General features: G+C 40.6%; 1 protein-coding gene and 1 long non-coding RNA gene across 5 annotated transcripts in view; one reads left to right on the forward strand and one right to left on the reverse strand.

The window, feature by feature from the left end:
• Window positions 1–1,525: 1,525 nt before the first annotated feature.
• Window positions 1,526–4,502, reverse strand: LOC134170158 (uncharacterized). The gene is made up of 2 exons (XR_009967138.1): window positions 4,416–4,502; window positions 1,526–2,224 (listed from the first exon to the last, which is right to left on the reverse strand). It is a non-coding gene; the product is annotated as an uncharacterized LOC134170158 (long non-coding RNA).
• Window positions 4,503–4,719: 217 nt separating this feature from the next.
• The window catches only part of SPECC1L (sperm antigen with calponin homology and coiled-coil domains 1 like), a 69,098-nt gene continuing 50,481 nt past the window's right edge, over window positions 4,720–23,336 (forward strand). The window contains exons 1-3 of one of the 4 annotated variants that reach the window (XM_062631338.1): window positions 4,720–4,770; window positions 19,029–19,218; window positions 21,291–21,389. In XM_062631338.1, coding sequence (XP_062487322.1) covers window positions 19,066–19,218; window positions 21,291–21,389 — 252 coding nt within the window. In that variant the 5' untranslated portion in view covers window positions 4,720–4,770; window positions 19,029–19,065. Of the gene's footprint in view, window positions 4,771–4,871; window positions 5,153–16,407; window positions 17,318–19,028; window positions 19,219–21,290; window positions 21,390–23,336 lie in introns of those variants that run through there. The other 3 variants (XM_062631339.1, XM_062631340.1, XM_062631337.1) reach the window with 3 other exon arrangements.

Consider the following 23,336-nt stretch of genomic DNA (forward strand, 5'->3'; position numbering starts at 1 on the left):
CTTAGGTGCTCACATCACTCCTGGGGCAGTTTGAGTTAGATCCAGAAGGCAGTTAGAGGAAAAAACTCATCCAGTTCCTTCTTACTGTGCCTAACTGAATCCCAGTCTACATAAAGTAGCTCAAATTTCCTCCATTTCAGTGCTATTTTGGGAGAAATTAGGACTACACTAACTCTAGGGATTATGCAAATAGCTGAAAACTGATTCATATCTTTTACATCTTTCATCTATATGATGGTAATGTAAAAGCTGCCATAGCAAAAGGACATTTCTTCCCATTTCTTCCCAACAGCCTCTTCTAATCCCTTATTTACTGCTGCTCAAAGCTTCAGAGAAATCTTGTTTTGGGCTTTGGTTACCTTATTCTGCAAAACTTGTGGAATCCTGGATAAAACTTGGCTACACAGGGACAGATGTTTCAGGAGCTGGGATATCAGTACCAAAAGTGATTACCAAGGCAGCAAAAGAGGGTAAGGAATTGTTGTGTTGGATGCCTGAGAAGCACCGCAATGAAAGTGAACTTAAAGATTATCTATCTCAGCAGGACACCGTGAAATGTCCTTTCTGTGTCTGTCCAGCAAAAGAAATAAAACAAAGCCTCCTCTTGCCTCTGTAAGTTGTGTAGTTTATTCCTATCTCTAGTATTGCAAGTGTTTATAATCTGTGAAGAATTCCAAGGAAAGGAGTTAAGACTATTTATTTAAATATAAATACAATTAAATTATATGATTAGTGCTAAATTATCAGGTGTAGAAGATGTATTGTTTGGATAACTTTGGGTTTCATCAGAGTTAATACTGTTGGCATTGTTTTAACACTACCATATTAGGGAGTCAGGTTTTGACATTTTATACTGCTGTTGCTATTGCTTCAGTATCTAAAAGTGCTCTGGTTTTGGAGAAGAAAACCTAATAGTAGTTTAATACTGAAAGGTGTTGAAACTGTACTGCTAAACATCTCTCAGTTTAGGCCCAAAGAGAGAAGAAAAAGGGAAGGGGGGGGGGGGAAACTGTCATTCTGGATGTTTTTTTCTTTTTCTGAGAAAAGTGGTATAAAAAAGGGATCCAAAAAACTGTATTTGGGGAAAAATGTCTAAGGCATTTGTAGCCTTTCTTTGTACACAATGTTAAATAAAATCTCCTGTATCTACGTCAGGCTCTTTTGGTCTTCTTTAACTAAAACCTGGGCCTACATGTTTGAGAAGGTAAAAGCTGCATCACTTAAACTCTAGAGGTTAGTACAGAATTAAACCCAGCTATAATGTGAGGAAATCGTTTACATGTAAGGTAGAGACACAGCTGAGCAAACCAGTCCATTTTCAATCTGTATTAACCCCTTTGTAGGAGTATTGCTTCAGAGTGCAAACCATCTCAAACCTTGTAAACTTTACCTTTGTGTGCAGAGCACTTCAGCTGTAGTTACGTATTTGCTAAGAAGTCAGCTCTGTCCTCTAGGTTATTCAAACGTTGCATGAAACTAGTGGGTTTTGTAGGAATTGGTGTGGAAACTGAATCAGTCATTTAAATCAAGTTCTCTTGGTGCTTTATTTAAATCAAATATTTAAATTATTAATGTAATTAAAGTACATTTATGTTTTGCTATAGTCCAACTTAATATAATATATAAACCTCTCTATAATAAAGATACCTGCTTGGAAGCTTTCTAGCTGATTTTCATTCAGTGTGGATCACAAAGATGACGTCTCAAGGGTGATATCCAAAGTAGAGAAAAATTTAGCTGAATGTGTTCAAAACTAACACTGAAATGAGATGCAGATCAAGAAAAATAAATGATCATACTTACCACCTGTATTGGGAAAAGAAGATCAATGACTAACATGAATACTTCCTGCCAGTGGTGTAGCTGTAAAATATGCAATAGCTTCAAAATAGTTTTCAGATGGCTTCAATGTAGAAGTCTCCAGAATTGTTCTCACTCCATTACAAAGCATACCTTTGTAGAGCAATCACATGGAACCATACCAGGACATCCCTGCATGAGCTTGGAAGCTGTGATGTCCTATGCCATGTGTTCTGCTCACACAGCCATGCTCTTACTGCATCACTCCCTTCACTGTTCAATTCCTTCACTGCTACCAGGCTGCTACTTCCCAGCCATTTCTCCTAGCTGCTTTCCCCCACCTGAAGACGCTGAGTGAGCAACACAGCCATGGGCTTGAAATGAATCAAGTTCAGCTGGTACACAGTTTCAGTACACTACTTCCCTGTAACGAGAAGGAACAAATGAAACTTAAGGCTGGAGCAGGATGAGAAAGAACATACTAGAGTGCATAATAACCATGAATGGTCTGTGCAAATTGCTACACTGGAGCAGCTGCCTTTCATTTTCCAGGCAGCCCTTACACTGCTTCCCGAGGCTCAGACAGGCTGCCCCGAGGCAGCTGCTCATCCAGAGGCCCTGCAGGATACAGCTGTCAGTCTGAGACAGGATCAGCTGTACCTGCTCGACTCTGGAGACATTCATCTGCTCTTTGTTAGAGGCCTCTAATTATGGAGATTCTCCTGGATCATCCTCTTGGGCAGTCTAATCCTGAACATAACAACAATGAGAAATCTTTCCTAGTAGACAGCCCTTGCACACATTACAGGATATAATGCTGCAGGTTTAGGCAGAGTTTTTTAGGGACCTTGTAAGTTCCTGAACCAGCCATATGTACTGCCACCTACCAGTTTATTCATTCATTCACTAGCTGAACGAAACCTGTTCTTTCCTGCTAGAGAAGAGAAAGCAGAGCCCCTTTGTGGGCTATGGTGAGAAATACACTGTACAAAACAAAAGCAGGCATCTCCACATCCCTAGTACAGCGTAATGCTGCTGATTGTCATCGAAATGCCACAGCCTTACTGGCAACTTTAAAATCAATCTAAAGGGAGACACGCAGAACAACATTTTGTTCAATCTATCATGGATCAGAAAATAGTGGAGTGACATTGTACTGTTTGGAAACAAACACCAGAAATATTACTTAAGTATAAAATAGCCTTTCAATGTCAAATAGGTATGCTGTGCCCTTGAAGTGACTTTATCAGACACATAAATAGGACATTTTCCCCTCAATGTAAACCAAACTACATTGTAACACTGTCATGGTTTAAGCCCAGCCGGTAAGGCTGAACCACAGACAAACATCCTCAGTTTTAAAGTGGATTCTGATGAAACCTGAATGTCATTTACTTTGATTTACAATTAGCAAATTTTACCCAAGATCACAATGGGGCTGTAAATCAGACTTGCACTCACAATCTACAGGCCTATGAATTCTAGGAGCAAAAGTACCCCAGGGGAGAGGCTGCAATGCAATCTTACACTGAGGCGTTCCTTTCAATGAAACAGTTGCATTGTTGCTGGGACAGGGGCTTTAACCCATGGCCTGAGCTAAACAGAAACCCTGATGAGGAAACTCTCACAGGAATATCAAGTCAGCACATTGTCTTTGATTTAAACAAATCACTTCACAGTACACACTGTAAGTAAAGCACAGACCTCCGTCGGCACTGGGAGCACATGGGGGTTCAAACCTCCATACACATCTCCAAAGCACAGTAAATTTCGGGGATTTTTATACTTTACATTCCCATCTTGATATAATTTTACCTAAAGCATGAACACATACAATTGGGTAAGTTATATAACTGTAGTCCTCTTATCCTACTGCACACTCGGGTTAGGGCTACAATGACAGTCTATTGGTTACCTTTCAGCTTTCAATTACTAATACCTGCAAGCTACGTGCTTAGTTCTTTGCTGAAATTGTTATCATAACTTACCATTAGGGATGTGCCTGCTTAGAACCAATTTACAGAAGCAGATGCAAGGCGTCTACAGGTCCCAATTCTAATGCATTGTTTATCATGCTTCCCCAGAAAGTCAGGTTCCCATCCTCAGAGGGGCACCCTGTCGAGCCAGCATTCACGTTTAGGTGCTAAGCCATACTCATGCTAAAAAGCAACGTTATTTCAGCTAAGGCCTAATGCCTTGGTCTCACTTAGTTACTGTGCTCATAGCACTTTCTAGCCAACACTTGTAAATGCAGACTCGGCTATACCTCCCACTAAAGCACCAACACTATCATTTGGGTTTATTAATTGCAGTTGCCTGTTATACGTGACAAGTCAAACGTTGCACTACAAAACCTAGTTTAGTGCAGTCTTTTAGGAGCTGGAAGTCAGAAAACCTGCGTTCGCATTAAATTTTTGCAAGCAAAGCTACTGCCCGCAGCACTTGAACATCTCCTTGCTCAGATGGACACCCGTAAATCACCTAACATCGCGGTGTACGTCACAGCCACAGCTTTAGGAAACCTACAGCTCCTCTGCCCCCCCCTCGGCAGCCTGGGCCGTGCCAGCGCTCCGGGCCCTGGCTCTAACGGTGACGCGAGGCCGCCACCGCCGCACCTTCACTCTCGAGCTTTATTGCACACCCGCGGGTTCCCTCCTCAAGGGTTCTCTGCAGCTTAAAAAAGACGGGTTTATTCCAGGAAAAAAAACCACCAAAACCTCCCAAATTAAATGATCACGGGCCCGGGGCCACCTGCACCCGGCGCCACCTCCTCACGCCCAGCGCCGCGAGCCGCCTCAGCCCGGCCCGGCCCAGCCCCGCCCCGCGGCGCACGGCGGAGCTCGCGGCGCGGCCCAGCCCGGCCTCACCCGGCGCGGTCCCGTCCCCGTCCCCGTCCCTTCCCCTCCCCTCCCCTCCCCTCCCCTACACACGGGCCGCGCCGCGAAGAAGCGGGAAGGAGGCGGCTGCCCGGTAAGCGCCGAGCGCCGGCGAGCTCAGCCCCGACCCCCGCTCGCTGAGGGGCCACCCGCGGAGGCCCCAGCAAGGCCCGTGTCCCGGGCTCCCGCCGCCCGCAGCCCCTTCCCGCGCCTCCCGGGTCCGATCTCCTCCTTACGGCCGCCGCCCCCTGCGCTCCGTGTGCCCTGAGGGGCCTCCGGCCGCGCTGTCACCCCTCAGCCGAGCCCGGCGGTGACAGCCGCCCCGCTCCCGCCTCAGTTACCTCAGGTCCCCGCGCGCGCCCCGCGGCCGCGTCCTCCTCCCTCCCCTGGCTGGTGGAGCCGCCGCGTCTCTGTCACCCATTTTGTGGCTGTGCCTGAGGCGCAGCCGGACAGAGCCGCCCCCGGGGAGCCGTGAGGTACCGGAGGGCTTCGCCGTTCCCGGCTAGCGGGACAAGCTCCCGTTTGCATCCCTCGGTGCAATCATCCGTTTCACGCTGCTGGCTTGTTTCTGTGGAGAGGGATGGCGGTGGGGCGTGTGGAAGCTTTGCTGAGGAGAAGGGTGGATTGCCTGCGCTTCAATGCCCTGTAGCTAGGTTTTGGTGTGATGGGGAGGACCTTTGTCTGGATTTTGGTCTCGTGGTTGTCTGGAGTGCCGTTTTTCTGTATTTTCATAGCTGAAAGATCTATAAGCTCCAGTTTTGTGCCTGCTGTCACCCCTTCTCTACTCCACGGTATTCCTTCTTGTAAGCCTTATGTGATCAGGGACAGAATCAGAGTCATCAGCCTGTTCTAAGGGTCTTCCATGCTCGGTGTCCTCAGAGAGAAGAACAGTGCAATGCTGATCCTCAGCAAACTGCACACTCCTCTCTACAACAGCATCTCATTGTGTGTGACTGCATGGAGTGTCTATCTCTGCTGGGATCTGGAAAACACAGCTGTCTCATAGCAAAAAGTATGGCTTGTAAATGGTTCCACTGAGTGGAAAGTGTTCTGAAGAGCCATAGGTTGCGTTGAAGGACGTAGTCCATGCAAGCTGTGCTCACCCCAAAAGCAAACATGAATCTTCTGTTGCTGCTTCCTGCTTAATTAATGGTATGAACTTTGGCTGCTGAAATGTAGACAAACTAAAGCCAGTGGCTGCTTTTAACTCCCTGTGGGTCACAATATAGTTCTGCAGTGGCTCAGAAGTGCAGTTTCTCCTGCTCCCTCCAGCCTAGCTGATCGGTGTTGGGTAGTTGCTCACAAAAATGAAAAGAGCGGATCACTGTAAACAGACTGAGATTGGAGTAGTCTCTTGTATCTTGTAACACTGCCACTTAACTTTCAGTTGATGGGAAGATCAGATTCTAGGCTGGTAGACTGTGTGAAATTGCAGAAAAGGAAACTTGTTTATTCAGATGTTTCAGTATGTCTGAAGACCTGTGTCTGTTTTCCTTTCTTTACCGAATACAATACGTAATTGCAGAGAACAAAACATCTCAAATCTCTTTGATTGATTGTAGCATTTCTGTCAGATACAGTGTCATCTAGATTAGTACTGCAGTCCACATTTCCCAGTTATTGTATGCTCAAGTGAAAGAACTATTTATTGGCGTGAGTTTTGGTGTGATCATCAATAAAGATCTTTGTACTCTCTTTAGCAGTTTAAAAGACTGCTTTATTAAAATTTGGTGATGGTGGAACATCACAGTGGGCAAACCTCTGTGCAGGATTTCCAGTGCTCATGGACTGCGCTTTTTACTGTGTTTTGCAGCTTACCAGCTCTGTGGTATTTTCCTTTTCCCTCCATGTTCTAAGGCAGTGTGATCTCTGTGGCTTTCTAGGCATGCTACCAAAGGCGTCTTCTGCATTAGGCTTCAGGAAAGGCCAACGAGTTTTAGAAGTTTCTGTCTATGTGCATGTTGGAATAGTTATTTTTATGCTGCAAAGATTTCATTGTGCGAAATAGATGAGGTGGTGTACAGTTAACTCCTTGGGTATGAATAAATATATGTTTCTAAGTAATGTGGTGAAGGGAATCAAGTTTGTGCCGTTTTTGCTTTATTGTTAGTATGAAAGAGGAAAATACACTCAGAAGGTAGAGGCATGTGATGGAAATTCATAAGAGATCTTTCACTAGCATACTTCAGAAGTTCCTTTTTTCTTGCCTTGATCTTGCAATGGTGGAGCCTGTGTTGCCAACTAGGATCCAGTTTTAGAAGTGTAGAATGCTATTAATGTCTCTATTGCTCAGTGGGGAAAACGGTGTAAGAAATGTTATGCTTTTACTTCCTGGCTTCAAAAATCACTCCATTTGATCATATTTTTAGTCTTTCTACTGAAAAAGGGAAAATGGGTGTTGAAGCTGAGTTGTATTCTTAATCGTAGCCTTAAGTGACTAGTCACAAGGAACATATTACTTGTTTCCTTTGAGCTTTTTCCAACTGAAATGATCACAGAAGCCACTTAACAGTTTAATGCAGCCTACAAATCATCATAGGTTACTATCTTTTAACATATAAATAACACATCATTAGAGTTTTCACAGGCACATGCATTATTTTCTTTGGGAAGGAGGATTTTTTTTTCTTTACCATAAAGACGCTACAATTTTTGATCATCTTTGTAAATAAAATGTCTTAGGATTCCTTAATTTTGCAAAGAACTGACACTGTTGCAAATAAGTGGCAGAACTAATAGCTTCCCAAATTGCAGAGAAGGGTAGCGCAAGAACCAGTTGTGAAGTTGGGTCAAAGAGACTTTTTTAAGGGGATCAATCTGAAAGTTGTCGGTACCAAAAGAAAAATATCTTAATTTAGAACTAGCCATTTGTTACACATTAAAGGGTTGTAAAGTCACTTAAGCAAAATTCCAAGAGAGAAAGTAACTAATTTTTACTAAGGACTTGGTTTGACGTCTGTGAAAGAAAAGTCTTGCATGATCTTCAGTTAATTTTATTTTCCAGGGCTGTTTGCCAGAATGAAGCCAAGCGAATGATTGCCTGTAACTAACTGTTATATATGCAGTTTTAGTCAGGAAAATAAACTAGGCATCTAACATCTAGTATTTAAATAGTATTTAAAAGGAATAAAGGTAGTATGGAAGTACTCAAGTGATGTATTTGATGACATCAGCCTGAAAGTATCAGTATTTTCTGATGCTAAAACCATTTCCTCGACTGGTCATTTGGCCATTATAGGATACGTGTTCTACACAGGTACATGCAGTGAATAAATGATTTCCTGTGGGATATACTTTTAGGGAGTGGGTGGAAAGATTGACCAAGAGGCTGGCATTCTGAACACTCCTTGAAACTTCATGTTCTTCTTAGTCCATTTCTGTATATGTTCTTAATTAAAAGCACTCTGTGGTTTTGGCAGATGAAGCCTTCTTGAAACTTTGGCTGCAGAATTTCCTTGCTTTGTGAGGGTTGGTGCTGGAGAGGCTCCTTCAACAGAACATTTCACTCTTCATTGCTAAAATGTTGGCAGTCTTCATATTGACAAGTCTTAACTGACACAGGCAAGTTATAAAAATGGTCCATTAGAGCTTGACTTTCTCTGTTTAATCATAGGATTTTTTTTAATTTTAATTTTAACTGTGTTGCCAAGTTGTACTGAGCTTAAAGTTTCTTTTGTTTAGCGAGCTAAAGGGCACTGAGATTTGATGATGGATATGCATTCAAAGTAGCATCATGTGCAGTGAAAAACCTCTCTTTCTTTGCAAATAAGGGTTATGTCTATTTCAGTTTGCTTTTCCCTAAGAACCAACCAGTGTTGTAAATAGTTAGAGGTAAATATTTCTTTCAAGTCCCTGAAAAATATGGACTTTTCTGGAGAAAAAGAAAAATTAAAACTGCTCTTTATAGACATAATTTCTACCATAAATCTGAGTAACTCTGCTCACTTGAAGCTCTAGTTTCTCTTTTAGTTCTTTCTGTGACAAAAGAGATCTTTCCTTCCTAGCAGTGACAGAAGCATGCACAGCCACATTTTATCTATACTCACTTATCACATGGTCTCTTGAAAAGATGAGTTTCTTAAATAATTATAGTTGCTGGAAGTTGTCATCAAATTATTCTTGACTTATGATTTCTAAATATGAGATGCGTCCTGGAATGTGGCAATGTCACTGGGTCTGGCTATACTGAGAACTTTTATTCAAGAATTAAGATGTTAAAATTAACACTTGCTGCCATAAACGTTTCACCCACAATTATTGCTGTTCTTTTTGTATAGACTTATACAAAACTGTACAAAAATATAGACCTCCAGGTTTCCTTAACCTGGGAGTCTGACTTTGAAAAAGTTCTTGAGGGTGCTGTTATGCTATTCTCCAAAGGTTTTGATTGTTTGCTATGATAGATGTTACTGTGATTTACAGTAAAATTACAGAAAAACATTAGAAACACTTTGAAGATGATCATTCCAAGTTTGCACATGAGATTTCAGTCTACTTGTGTTTCACATTCAGAAGTAAATTTGCTATATAAAAACCATAAAATTATAACAATATGCATTATAAGATTTTCTTGGTAGGTTTCTGAGAATGTTTCTGGTATATACCTGTAAAATAAATAGTATCTATTCCATTAAGGCTATAACTTATGGATTAGTGTGTAAGTAAAGGATATTTGAAGGAAAAATAACTAAAGACTTCAATAATGTCTTTCTGAGTAGAAAGACTACATTTTTCTGGTGGGAATGGGAAAGCTATTCTGAGTTCTTCAGCCAAACATCAAAGGCTCACCACAAAACCTGAAGTTACAAGAGCTTATCAGAGAAATACAGTAGAAGTGTTTCACAATGGCAAGTGCTAAGGTGTTAGGTACTTGGCATTCCATGGCGATAGCAGCACATGAGTAGTCACATCATTTAGGGATGCTGTACTGGTCCTGGGCTTTTAATACTTTCACAGGCTGTGTCTTACGTAGAGTTCTGCATTGCTCCAACAACCAAACTGTCCATGGTAACAGGTACTCCATAAACTGGTTACTGATTCACTCTTTTCCAGAAGGCATGGAATAAAAATGTGAAACAGTATCTTACCCTTTTTCCCAGGGGAGGAAAAAAAATAGTGGCCACAAATGGGAACCTCCCCATCCTGCCATAGAATCATAGAACGGGTTGGGTTGGGAAAGACCTTGAGATCATCCAGTTCCAAACCCCCTGCCATGGGCAGAGATGTCTCACACTAGACCATGTTGCCCAAGGCTCTGTCCTGAGGACTTTTTTCCTATATGACTCAAATGTATGTCCTTGGGCTTCCACACTGGGGTAGCTCCTCCCTGAGTGATACCAGGTTATTTAGGAAAGATTTGCATGCAGTTCCATCTCTTCTCTGCCAAGCCTAAAGGATTTTAAACTAAGTAATGAGTGCACTGCTGGTAGGTCTTGGAGGTGAAGGAAGATGTGGGTCAGAGCCATAGATAGCCAGTCTTCAGACCCCTCAGTGCCTTGTTTTGTCTTGTGTTGATTGCTTTAAAATGACACTGTTCATCACTCTTGCCTCACCTTTCATACCATGTGTCTCCACAGAATAGTGTGGCTTGGAAATTGGTGGTGGTAAGGTGGCAGTAAGAGGTTCATTTAAATCAGGGCTGTTGCTGAGTTTCCAATAGCCTGAGACTGAATTAAAACAAATTTGAGGCTACACTGTCTCTGAAAGGATGAGCCTTCCTTCTTGTTCCCAGTTCTAGGTCCCGCTGCTTCCTTTGCATAGTATCTGGCAATTACAGGGTGAGTCAGATCAGGACTGATCTGACTGAAAGACCAACTCATCAAAAAACAACCTATGATCGCTAGACTAGAAAGAAGGGAGAGGTCTGAGGAAGCGGTGGGACAGCCTTTTTTGGTGGCAGGGTGCAATTAAATAATTTTCATTACTAGCTTAAGCAATCCCCAGCAGGCACTTTCCTCCTTCAGCCTTAGCAAGGCTGGCTTCTGGATGGTCCATTCCCATCCAGGCCATTCCCTTGGGTCACCTGTGACCAAGATGGTCTTTCTGGGGCTGGGAATCCCAGAGCTGTAAGCACCTGGGGGCTGGGATGGTCCTCAGGGAATGTATCTCTGTATCCTTCTCCTGTTCTCTTAGTTTTTTTGTTGCAGTGCCCTCAGGAATGTTGCCAGACTAGGTCAGTGGTGAGGTGGACATAGTGAGCATGCACTCACCTCCCAGGTCCATAAATCCAGGCGATAGAAAGTGCTCTAGTTGAGAATATGTTAGTCAACAGCTGGTAAGAACAGATTTATTGTCATAACTATACTGGAAGGAGGATTCAGTTTTGGAGCTTTTATGAACTGAAGATCTGGTGTCGTGTTTTGGATGAACATGGCACTTGGTTGAAGGTATTCACTTTACCTTACAGGTTTTACCTGTAACATACATATGTTGGGAACCTCTGGTCTTGCTCCTGAAGTAGCACACTGCCCATCCATTCTTCTGGTGGGAGCTAAGCTACTGCTGCTTGTCTTCTCCTTGGGAGCTTCATGTAGCAGCAGAAGCCTTTGCTGCAGTTGTTGATGTAAGAGTTCATCTGACAACATTTTCAGTGGGCAGAAGGGAAAAGATCACCACTGATAACCTACTCTAGCCAACACTTTTGGGAGCAGCTGTGCTAAAGACAAGAGTACATCACACTGAAATGTCTATTGAGCCTAGTCAGTTTGAACAGGAAGCTGTTGTATTAGTTGTGCACCTCTTGTGGTATTCTGACAAATTCCCTGGTCTTAAAATTGTACACTGCTGCTTTTGAAAGTACTTCTCTGGCAGTGCAAGGGAAATTTCCATGTGTGCAGGAGAATCTGGGTAAGGAATACAGTATATGCTTAGGTTTATATGACATTAAATACACCTTTGTAACTGGAGGGTTATTGATTTTTGTAATAACAGTTACTGTAGAACATGCTTGGAATGATGATAAACAACACTTTCAGTTACGTGGTTAACAGACCAAGTATCATTTTTTTGGACTATCTGCTTTTCCTAGTTAAAGCTGGCTAGTCCTTTAGCTGGGAAATTTACTGTGGTTCTTTTTTTTTCCCCAGAAAACCTACAGTACCAAAATACGAGATGGTTCTGGTTTATTGAAATTTTAACCTAAGGGTTTTACAGAGAAGGCCGATGTTTCTGCCAAGTTTGTTTGAGCCTATGTCTAAAATCTAAAAAGTGTAATTAATATCCCGGAAAGAGGAATATATTACATCATCTGTTAGTGCATGGTGTGACATTTGGGTACAACTGTGAAGTTTAGCAAAAGGAGTGAAAAAAGACAAACCAAACCATTGCCCCTTAGGACAAGGGGCAATGGGTGTAAACTGGAGCATAGGAGGTTCCATGTGAACATCAGGAAAAATTTCTTTACTATGAGAGTGACAGAGCACTGGAACAGGTTGCCCAGGGGGGTTGTGGAGTCTCCTACGTTGGAGATATTCAAGGCCCGCCTGGACAAGTTCCTGTGTGATGTACTCTAGGTTACCCTGCTCTTGCAGGAGGGTTGGACTAGATGATCTTTTGAGGTCCCTTCCAACCCTTAGGATTCTGTGATTCTGTGAAACCAGGTTTTAGTGTCCTTTCATATTTATCATAATTAATATTCTACATATTGTATTTGCTCTTCTATTTCCTTTACCATGTTCTGCTGGTTGAGGTATATGTCAGCTTGCACTGTATGAGACACACAGACTGCCTTCACATATAAGGTTTTTTTTTCCACTATGGGTATTATCTACACCAATGAAACAAAACCTGCTTAATAGTAACATGGATGGTATTCTCATCTATAGCATGAGCAGCATAGTTAATGAGCATGCTCCAGGGTACTTAGGCTGCTTAGAACATTTTTTAATCAGCTCATGATGGATACCAATAAGGTGATTTTTTTGTTCTGGTATACAAAACTGTAATCAAAAAAAAACCCTAAGAAGCTTCTGAAGGTGCGCTCAATGTAGAAATTAAGTCCTGAGACAGTGCTCCCCTTCCAAGTGGAACAGATTCCCCATGCTAGAAGAATCACTTGGATTTAGTTGGTGAACAGTTGTTTTTTGTTTCCTCAGCAGTGGTTTGAAATAGTTTAAAGTAGGAGCTTGAAAACAAGACTACGTTATTTAATTTTGTTATGAAAAGGCTTTTAGAGCACAGTTCGTAAGTTTAGGAGCTCTGTAAATGTTCCTGTCACTTGTCTGGAATGTTAAGTATTGCAACAGTTACACATTGCTCACAGCAGTTGAAGCTCTGAAGTTTTCTCCAAAGAAGGAGTAGAGAAATTTAGGTATATAACAGCCAATTCTTGCCCAAAGCTCTGGTCTTTCCTCCCCTCGGTTTAAAAGAGAAGTAGCAAGAGCAAATGTGGCTTGAAAAGAGTGGATGGAAAACGTAACTTAAAAAGGTAGAATTTCTATTGTCGGAATTCCACAACTTGTAATGGAAAACTAAAAACCCTATTGAATTTTTAAGATAGAAAGTAATAGGGAAGCCTTTCCTCTGTAAATAACTACCTGCTTCAGTTGTTCCAAAATTGCAGCATCCATAAATCATTGACATCTGTATATTTTACTGACTGTACAAGAACAGAGCAGACATGGCCCTGGCTGGTGCAGGGATCCATCCCACCTGGTACTGGGATGTGAACAGATGCCTCAGGAAAAAAAACCAAACCCGAAGCCTTCCCTCCTGCTCTGCCTGCTTTCCCACCCTGCAATTATTTTTGGCTCAGAGGGGTTTCTGGGTCCTTTGTGCTCACCTATTTAGCATCCATTAGGGAATTTCTCTACCTTGTGCATGTCCAATCTCCTCTTCCACTCACTCTGTGTGCAGACACAGCATTCTTTCAATCTTCATTAAAAATATGGCTCATTTTTCTTAATTTGAACCTGGCTCTAACTTCATTTGTTGGTCTTTTAGTGAAGAGATGATTAACAGCCAGTCCCCATCTGCCTTCTCAGTATCTTCCAAGATTTGATAGGCTTTTGTTGTGTTCCCTGTGAGATGTCTCATGGGAGCTATTATACATTATATACCTTTGATCTTATTTTTGCCCCTTGCTGAAACTCTGCCAGGTCTATAGGGAATCATTTGGTTTTTTCAGGTGGAGAGACCAGAGCTGCATGTATCAATTAAGCTGTGGGTAGATGGGCAAAAATTTGACTTGTTGAGTGAGATATTTGTATTTTATGAATTGTTCCCTGTTCCTTTCTTTAATAATTCCTGGAATTGCTTTGGTGTCCTTTTGTTTGGGGTGTTTTGCCTTATTCCAAACACTGTTGGAATAAAAACTGATAGTTTAATGAAGCTGTGAATCAAAACACTGAAGTCTTGATGAACAATGTTGATGAGTTGAGAGCACATTTATATATGAAGCTTTTCCCCAAGAGTTAGATTGCTTTTTATTTATCTAAATTTAAGTTTCTTTGCTGTTTTTATTGTCTAGTTAGGCTCTTTTCTGATTCCATGCAGTTTCCTGTTATCCTTGGTATCTTAAATAACCCTCTAGCATCAGCTAACTTTCAGGTCACTAAAACTGATGTCTTCATCTTGAGCAATAAAACAGATGCACTGCTTTGGGCTTGTGGAATCTGGTGGTTAATGGATTATGTTTTTGAAACTATTGAGCAAGAGACATCATGGTAGAGTGCCTGTGCAGCTTGCAGGCTGGAAGCTTGAGCTATGGAACTTATAAATGTAGAAAACTCTGTCTCTTCTTATGTAGCTTGTTTTGTATCCACCTAGGGAGATTCTGAATCTGTGTTTCACAGGGGGTTGAAGAGGCTGTATTTCATAATCTTTTCTTCACTGTTCTGCCTTTTGGGACTATGTAAGTGACCTAAAAATGTCATTCCCTTATTATCTGGGCAAATGTTGTCAGCCTAAATACATCAAATCTAAAGAACCTGTACAAATAGAGGGTGAAAGTGTACTAACTCCATTGCTCTTAGATGTGAATATTTCTGTTTTCCTCTGTAATTGAGGAAATGTGATTTTTCAAATATGCTCAGTATAGTCAGTTTTGAGGGATCAGTTGTTTCTATATTTCTGGAACTCCTAGAAGTTTACTTGAAGATTATTTATAACTTTAGTAATAATTCACAACTTTTAAATAGATAAAACTCCTTAGTACCTTTTGATACCTTGTATTTCCAACCAAAAGCAAAAGACTAACACCTCTGAGGTGCTTAACCCTCACTTACCTTAGAGCCATAATAAACTACTTTTTGTACTCTTTTAATTGGGCCTTACTTTTGTGACAGCAATATTGGCATAAATAGGCTTGTTAGATAATGGGTGAGATTATTTTAATTGCAGTTAGAGATCATACCCTCCCTGCTTTAGCTTTCAGGTTTCTAAAGAGTGCATAAGAGTCACCCTGAAAGCATTGCATGTTGGCTGGGTGGATGTATCATATCAGTTTCCAGTAAAGAGCAGAGCCATGCCATTGGGCAAAACACTTTTAAATTATTATTTATGGAGTTGTATTTGCAGTTGGTATAAAATGCAGGACTGGTTTCACATGCCTCCACAGAGCAAGGAGAGCACGCTACTGAACAGGATTCTCTTTTGTTTCCGGGACTATGTGTGCTGTGGAAAGAGAGACCTCTGGGAAAGGATACAGGTTAGAGCAAATAGTTACATTTTAGTTTAGGAATGCAGTCTTTCTATCTGATATTTTGGGCTTTGTGTTGTCAGTTTTCCATCTTGATTTATTTTATAATTGATGCTGTAGAGTTGGTGTTGATCAGGTGTTTTCCAGCAGTGTCTTGTGCCTGTTGATAAATTGTTTGTTTAGTAGTGTGAGATGAGGAACCTCCAAAAGTCTCTCTTTTGACTACTTCATAGAGTTACAACTCTTAATGACACTGCAACTTCTTAGTGTTAAGCTCCTACTTCACTTTTTTGGTTGTGGTTTTTTTTTTTTTTTGTTGTTGTTTTGTTGGGTTTTTTTTTTAATTTATTTCTTGAGGTGGGAGGAATTGTGTGTAAAGGGAAAGGAAATCTTCAGTAATTCCTTCTTTCTCCCTAGGGTAAAATATGAACTACAGCTTCATATGCAGTATTTGCTTTTTAAAACAATAGTGAAAGAATATTTTAGCTCTCATTTGAATGAGAGTGTTATTTAGTGTTTTGTGTTAATCTTTAGAAAGTTTTATTTGGCTAGTGAGCATTTTTTTCCCTTATTTAAAATTAATGTTGGGCAGAGACAAGTTTATTGTTGACTCTTAATACTGTGTCTTCCTAAGGAATGTGTTCATCTTTAGAAGCATAAAGGTCATCTTTTCCTGCAATATCTGCCTTTTGAGAAACTGGGTGAAGCAGGGATTTTCCACTTACAGTTCAACAATATTGATGCCTTTGTTTTCAGTGCTGAAACCCCATCCTCCTTTCCTGGAGAAGGCAGGAGGAGAGAGATTTGCCCAGAGAGGTCGTAAATTCACTTTAGGAGCCTGAGTGAACAGCTGCTTAAAGAACCTGTAATGCTAATTAATGTCTTGTCGTTATTTTAAGCTAAGTGGGACTCATTTGTATCTTTTTATCAGTTTTAAAACTATAATTACAAAATCTTCTTTCAGTAAGAAGTAACCACTAGAGTTTAGTTTGTCTGGAACAAAAACAGGACCAGCAGTACCCAAACTTCCCTGTTCTCTAAGTATCTTCTTAGAAAGGTGGTTCTACCTTTGAATTTCATTAAATAACAAAGAGTAGTTTTCAATGTAGAATTTATGGGTATTTTAAACTAGTGCTGAGCTGAAACATAAGGGTTATACTTAGTTACTTTATTGAATTTCAGTTAGTTACGTCACTTTGCAATGCAGTTACTGTTACTGAAGCAAATACTGTGGCATGTTTTCAGGAACAAAATGTGTTTCTAAAACGTGTTTTTAGAAAAGCCATTGTGGATGAGAAACATTTGGCTGCACCCAGTCTTCTGTCACTGATAACCTCTGTGATATATTTTTTGGAGTATAAATAGTTTGTACTGCAAAAGCTAATGTTAGCCTGTATTTCTCTTTGAGATTATACATCCAGTGGGTTACATTACTGTACTACTTGCTGTAATAAGTGGATCCAAAATGTATGGATCTTTTACTGTGTGTGCAAAGATCATGTGTGCAGTGGGCATCTGGCATGTTGTAAGGTGTGTCAGACTTGATGAGTGTGCTCTGTAGACTTGATAAATGTGTATTGCAAGTGGCCATTGCGGGGTGTCTGCATGCCAGCTGAAACTACTGCTTTATCTAGATTGCCAGACAAGGTTGTCAAGCTCTGACCAAATGTATGATAGTCATACACTAACCTTCATTGTAGCACTGTTTTTCTAGCTCTGTGGGCTGTCAAAAAGTTATGGTTCTGATTTGCTGGATTTGTTGCAAGACAAATTGAAGTAATTTTTAAATGCAGTCAGCTTCACTGCGCAGTGGAACTTCGTTTGTTTCTCAAGTATGCTGTGGGCAACTTCTTTATGTAGTCTGTAGAACATCAAAATATTCAATGGTAATGATGCCAGCTTTACTAAACAGCTCTATCCTCTTTGGTCTTTTCAGTTTGAGTTTTCAACTGCATAAGATCAAAGCACAAGTGTTGAACTCATAAACATGAAAATGGCAAGAAATGTAAGTGTGGCAACTTGGCACTACGTGTAAATATTAGCATCTACTTCTGGAATCTAGTAGGTAGTTGTACTACTTAAAATTATGTGTGTATAGCAAACATATTACCTTCATGGGGCTTTTCTGGTTTGGGTTTTGGTTTTCTTAGGAGTGTCTCATCTCAATTACCTCTCAGTTATTTAATCTTCTCTGAAGGCATTATGATTACTAGTAGCCATGTGGCAGGACCAGTGCATTTTTGACATTCTGATGATGAAACTGCAACAGCAAACAAAGTTTTCTGTGTATGTTCTTGCCAGCTTTCAGAGCTAAAGGGAATCTGGAAACTATAAGCAAATATTTTCAGTGTCTTAAAATGCAACTTCCTGTTGCTTCTGTAAACAGCACTTGGGGGTCTGAGGAGGCAACTGGAGTTTTACTGATTACTTGTGTGCAGCTGAGGTGGTGATAGGGAAGGAGGAATGTGTGTTGGTGTATAGTGTTAATTTTGTTAACTGAAAAGAATTAGTACTCCTGATCAATGTGTTTTTGTGTGGCACATCTTGTACTCAACCACCAGTCTGCTTTTTGTGCCTTTGAAAAGCTTCACTTCTTAAGAGATGGAAACAACTAGCTGTGTTTCATGTTTCTAATCAGCTGTAGGATATTGGTTCAGATGTACCTGATCACTTACTTCCACCCAGAATGTGTAAAACTGAAAGAGGAGTGGAAGTTTCCTCCTCTTAATCTTGCATCCTGAGTCTTCTGACTCAAGGGAGATGAAGAAAACAGCTGACAACTATCTCACTCTTACAAGAGAAAAGATTTCAATGTGTGTAGCCTTTCTCTTAGTCCCTGCTTCAAATTATGGCTGTCAGCCGGTCTACCCTTTCTCAGGTTGTCTTCCAGAATCAATTAGTAGTTCTTGTGAGAACTGTGATGTTCGGATCTGCTGCAGCTGCTCCTGGTTTGAGTAAAGTCAGCTTTGTTTCCTGGGATTTCCTTTATTTGCTTGTGGTTAGATTGACAGTATTGACAATTGTCTACTCTTTGAAAAACCTTGAAGACAAAGGTGAAGATACTGCAGTGTCCTGACTGTGGACCTTAGAGTGTGGTGGGTTATGTACAGTTTCTTATTAGGGATAACCCTTGGAATTGTATGACTAGTACTAAATTCTATGAAATCCCATGTGTTTAAGAGTGTGATTTTTAATAATAAATGGTTTCAGGGAATCTGAGATGTTTAGTTTTTATAAATTACTCTTTTCTTTGCAGCTGCTATTTCTCTCTCAGTACTTCAGTTACCAAGCTGGCAGTAATCTCAGATCCAGTGTTGTTGGTAGTCAGGCTGTTGCCTGAATACTCCCACAGTATTTGCCTTCCCACAGTCAGGAATAAAGAACATTGCTGCCCTAATAAGCTTTTCTTTTGCTAGCTAACGAGTGAATTCAGCAACATGGGTCACTTATAAAATATCCTCAGTTCAGTTCCATTTGTGGAAAGAGAACTGGGAAAAAAAGCACTATAATTTAGAGTGGAGCTGTAGGAAGTCCTTGGTTCTTGATAAAAATTCCTTTTAAAAAGTAAAACCCATTGGTCAGTCACATGCATTCTGTTTGGCTCTAATCTGTGGTCTTTTCTGTTCTGGACTTCTGGTCTTAAATAGAGCGTTATTAAAAAAAAAAGCACTGCTTTTCATTTGTATTTTATATATAAAATTTCTTTCTGCTTGTAGATTTGTTTGTAAATGCATCATAAACAGACAGCCCAGAATGAAGAAAGCAAGCAGGAGTGTTGGCTCAGTGCCCAAAGTGCCTGGAGTAAATAAAACTCAAACAACTGACAAAGCCAAACCAGAAAACGGCTCCTCAGTGTCTGCAGTAACAAAACTCTCTAAAACCGGGACATCAGCATCTCTTTTGAAGGTAAGAACCAATAGAATGGTCTGATTATTTATATTTTTTACAGTAAAGCTTTAAAAAAGAGTAGAATTTTAAGGTGTGTCTTTAATGCAGCTTAGACTAGAGGTTTGCTCTGTGGGTAACTGAAGGGAATTTGAGTAGTTACACAGCACTGGGCAGGGTGTAGGATTTTGAGGGGCATTCAAGCTGTATTTTTCATACTGCAGTGTGTGATGTGATGGAAAGCAATGTACTTTGCACAACCTGGCTGTTCTGCAAAAGGAGCAGAGTGGAAGTTGCATTTTGATGAATGTTTTTAGTAGTGTCTGTTTTATGCTTGAATGGTGTGTCAGTGACTAATAGGATTTGATAAAAGTTATTTATTGATTCTGAAACAAGAACTAATGAGGTATCTAACATAGGAAACTTTTTGGTATCAGTGATGTGTGTTGGGTCAGTGCAGCTGCACTGTTCTAGCTGGTTTGGCCTTTGCTTTCCGTGAAATACTGCTTGAGCTGAATTTTCACAAGTTGATTCTTGCTCCTAGAACAAGTTCAAAGGTAGAGGTTTTCTCTTATTAGCAAAACAGGGCAGTAACCTTGGAAGGATATGGTTTTCAACAACCAAGAAAAATAAGACGTGCTGAGGTGTGCTAGTGTGGAGTTTTCACCTGGGAGCATACACATCTGTGTTGCATGGATGGATGGTGTGAGCCTGGGCTGCCTCCCTCTCCTGGCTTGAAAACGTGGCTGGACCCCACCTCCTTTTGCCTTTCTGCAGCTCAGTATGCAGAGCTGTGGCAAAGCTCTGCCCTGGAGCAGATGAACAGAACAAGGGAAAGGGCTGGTGTCTGCAACTGGAACTTGAACCACTGTCACCTCCAGGAAGCCAGATAGGCCATTTCAATAACTGACAAATAAAGACCTAAAATTAAAGAGGTGGTAAGGGCTGAGGTCTTTCTGTAATAGCTGTGCAGGATTAGTGAAATCAAAAGGTGTGTTCTCTTTCTTGCTTTTCTTGCTTTTTTTTCTATGGAAGAATGGTTAATACTTTTGTTGACAAACTTGCAAGCCAGGTTTCAGGTAGATTTTCTCCCAGTGCCCTCCTGTTTCCTCAGCCACCCAACATATCTTGCAGTTTTCTTAACTTTAAAGAATCTTTTGATGCTTGTTGACGCTACTTATTTTGTATTTCTAGAAACATTTCAAAGAATATGGAAACAAAAGTCCTTTGTAGTTTACTTACCAAGTTTCTTATGTCATAGCTCTCGGTGAGATAAAGAAGAAGAATGATCTAACAATGAAGAAATTTGGCCCAGTATGCTTTCACAATTTTACTTGTATTGCTAACACTTCTGGCTATTTTTGGGTGTGGGATTAGAATTTATGACAGTTGTATGTTTGGGACACAATGAAAATTTTTCTCTTAATTACTCAGACTTATCTCAGCTTTATGTTACGGACAGGCTTACTCACACAGTTGGATGTCTTGTAGTTGTTAAGCTGTTGTGCCAAATATGTGACTTAATAATAATGATGCATCTTACCTTCTTTGAGCATCCCATACTTACACAACAAAGTCTGGTTTTTTTGTTACTGATACTGGAAAATCACATTTATAATTGCTGTTTTAAAAGGAGCATCAAGTTGTATTATTTTAAAAATAATTTTTCATACAGTTTTATATTTGATCTTGTAGGTGAAGCATTTGGCACGTTTTTTTCCTCTTAGTGGTTGGAGGATCTTCCCTGTGACTTGATGAATTAGTGTGTGCATTGTGAATTCCATTTAATATTCATTGACAAAAATCAAAAAAAAAACCAAAGAAATAACTTCAACTGCAAAGCTTACTCATTTGTTCAGTCCTCAGGGAAAGTGTGTGTACTGGTACAGAAACCTTTGAGTTGGATATTGAATGAAAGATCACTGTTAAAGAGAAGAAATACACATATACCCTACTATACCAGTCTTAGCGATGATGCTGCAAAATTGAATATTACTTTGTAATTATAGGATGGGAATTTTCCTCTTCATGATACAACCATAGAATGGTGTTCAGCTTCAGGTGGGCTTCTTTCACTATGCATTGTTCCATAGATTTGTCCTGTTTTGTGGAGTTTTCAAAGTGGGTGGACAATGAGCCCAGGAAGGAACTCTGAGACCCACCCTTCTGTACAGCTGAGCACAGCTCCAGAGGTTGGTTTGTCCATCTGCTTCACTGTGCTTTTTGTTGGTTAATTCATGTAGGTGTCTGGCTCCCACTTTGCCCAGGACTTTTGTAACGTTCAGCACCCACCATCACCCCATGTTATTACAGCAGGAGGGTGACTGCCACCCACCTCTAGTTTTGAATTTGTCAAAAAATACTCTGCAAGTAACAATGTGTTCTTATTTTTAAGATTATTAATTTTACTTTTTTGTCTGATGTGCTTGTGATCATACTGACGCTCACAACTGTAATTAAATGGTGTCGTGGTTTAAGCCCAGCTGGTAACTCAGAACCACTCAGCTGCTCGCTCACTCCCCCCTGCCCCTGCTTCTTCCTCTCCCAGCTCCCCGAGGGATGGGGAGGAGAATCAGAAGAATGTGAATCCCGCAGGTTGAGATAAGAACAGTCCAGTAACTAAGGTATAACACAAAACCACTACTGCTACCACCAATAAGGATAAGGGAAATAACAAGGGGAGAGAAAACAATTGCTCACCACCCACCGACCAATACCCAGTCCGACCCAAGCAGCTATCTGGGCCTTCCAGGTAACTACCCCCAGTTTATATACTGGGCATGATGTGCTGTGGTATGGAATACCCCTTTGGCTAGTTTGGGTCATGTCTCCTGTCTCTGCTTCCTCCTAGCTTCCCGTGCCCCTCCTCACTGGCAGAGCATGAGACTGAGAAAGTCCTTGATCGGAGTAAACATTACTTAGCAAGAACTAAAAGCATCACTGTGTTATCATCAGCACTGCTCCCAGACTAAATTCGAAAACACAGCACTGCACCAGCTACTAAGAAAGAGAAAAGTGACCGCTAGTGCTGAACCCAGGACAGACGGCAGCTGTACTTCATACAAACACCTTGCAAAATCCAGTGTCCCTGAAAAGCCAGGACTTGGACAACAATATTTGAATATTCAAAATTAGAATGTGTTTTCAGTATTCATGTGTCTAGGCTTCAGTATTGCGTTTTCAAAATGCAGTAACTTAATTACAGATTGTTGTTAAGTTTGATGTTTGAAGCACTCAAATGCAGCAACAGCAAGCTTCAAAGAAAGTTCCAGGTAGGAATAATTATATATATTTATATATATATATATATATATAAAGGGATTTGAATAAGGTGCAGTAAATAGGATATACACGTTGAGAAATGAAGATGAAATGAATTGTAGAGGTCATTCAAGTTACATTGCACTGAAAGAAAGATGTGAGGGAAAACAGACTATGATTTGTATGATTATAAAGTAGTTTTTCAATACGGAAAATCAAAATAGGTCTGGATGAGCATTTCTAATTCTGGTAATTTCTAATGTTTCATGTTTTAATGTGGGGGTTTTAACACTGAGCAGGATTGCACTGTCCTCAGTAAATGAGGAAAAAAACTGTTTAATAAACATACAATGTTGATTTTTCTTCCATTAAAAATATACACAACAAAAGTACTTTGTTTTTTTACAGTTAAGAATGGTTGCCATTGTGGAGCATTAAGAAAAGAGAGCTGCTGGTTTGTAATTTTTCCAAAGCTTTGCTAAATAGTTTTCTTTGCCAAGAGTGTAGTGTTACAGTTTGGAGAAACTGTTTACTAATTGGCTGCAGAGGAGGCACTGCCTTCCAATCTAGACTAGAAATAGTTTATGGGTAAGTCAGAAGAAGAATTGCTGTCTCAAGTTCCTTTGTTCAGCAAGGACTGGGGATGACTAATGTCAGAAAGTGTGTATTTTACTTGGCTTTTTTTTTCTTTAAGCTGAGTCACCTCTTGACCTATTTGGCTTGATAACATGTACTTGTACTATAAGTGTCTAAAAGCTTAATCTGATTTCCTCACTCTTTCAACAGGGTAAAATTGTTGACAGCTAATAGTCTGTTTGAACTCTCATCTTTGCTGACTGGTAGATTCAGTAGCAAAATAGAAAATCACTTTCTACACC

This window comes from Pezoporus occidentalis, unplaced genomic scaffold, assembly GCF_034315485.1.
Source record: "Pezoporus occidentalis ecotype Australia unplaced genomic scaffold, CSIRO_AGI_Poc_V1 ctg37, whole genome shotgun sequence".
Taxonomy (NCBI): Eukaryota; Metazoa; Chordata; class Aves; order Psittaciformes; family Psittacidae; genus Pezoporus; species Pezoporus occidentalis.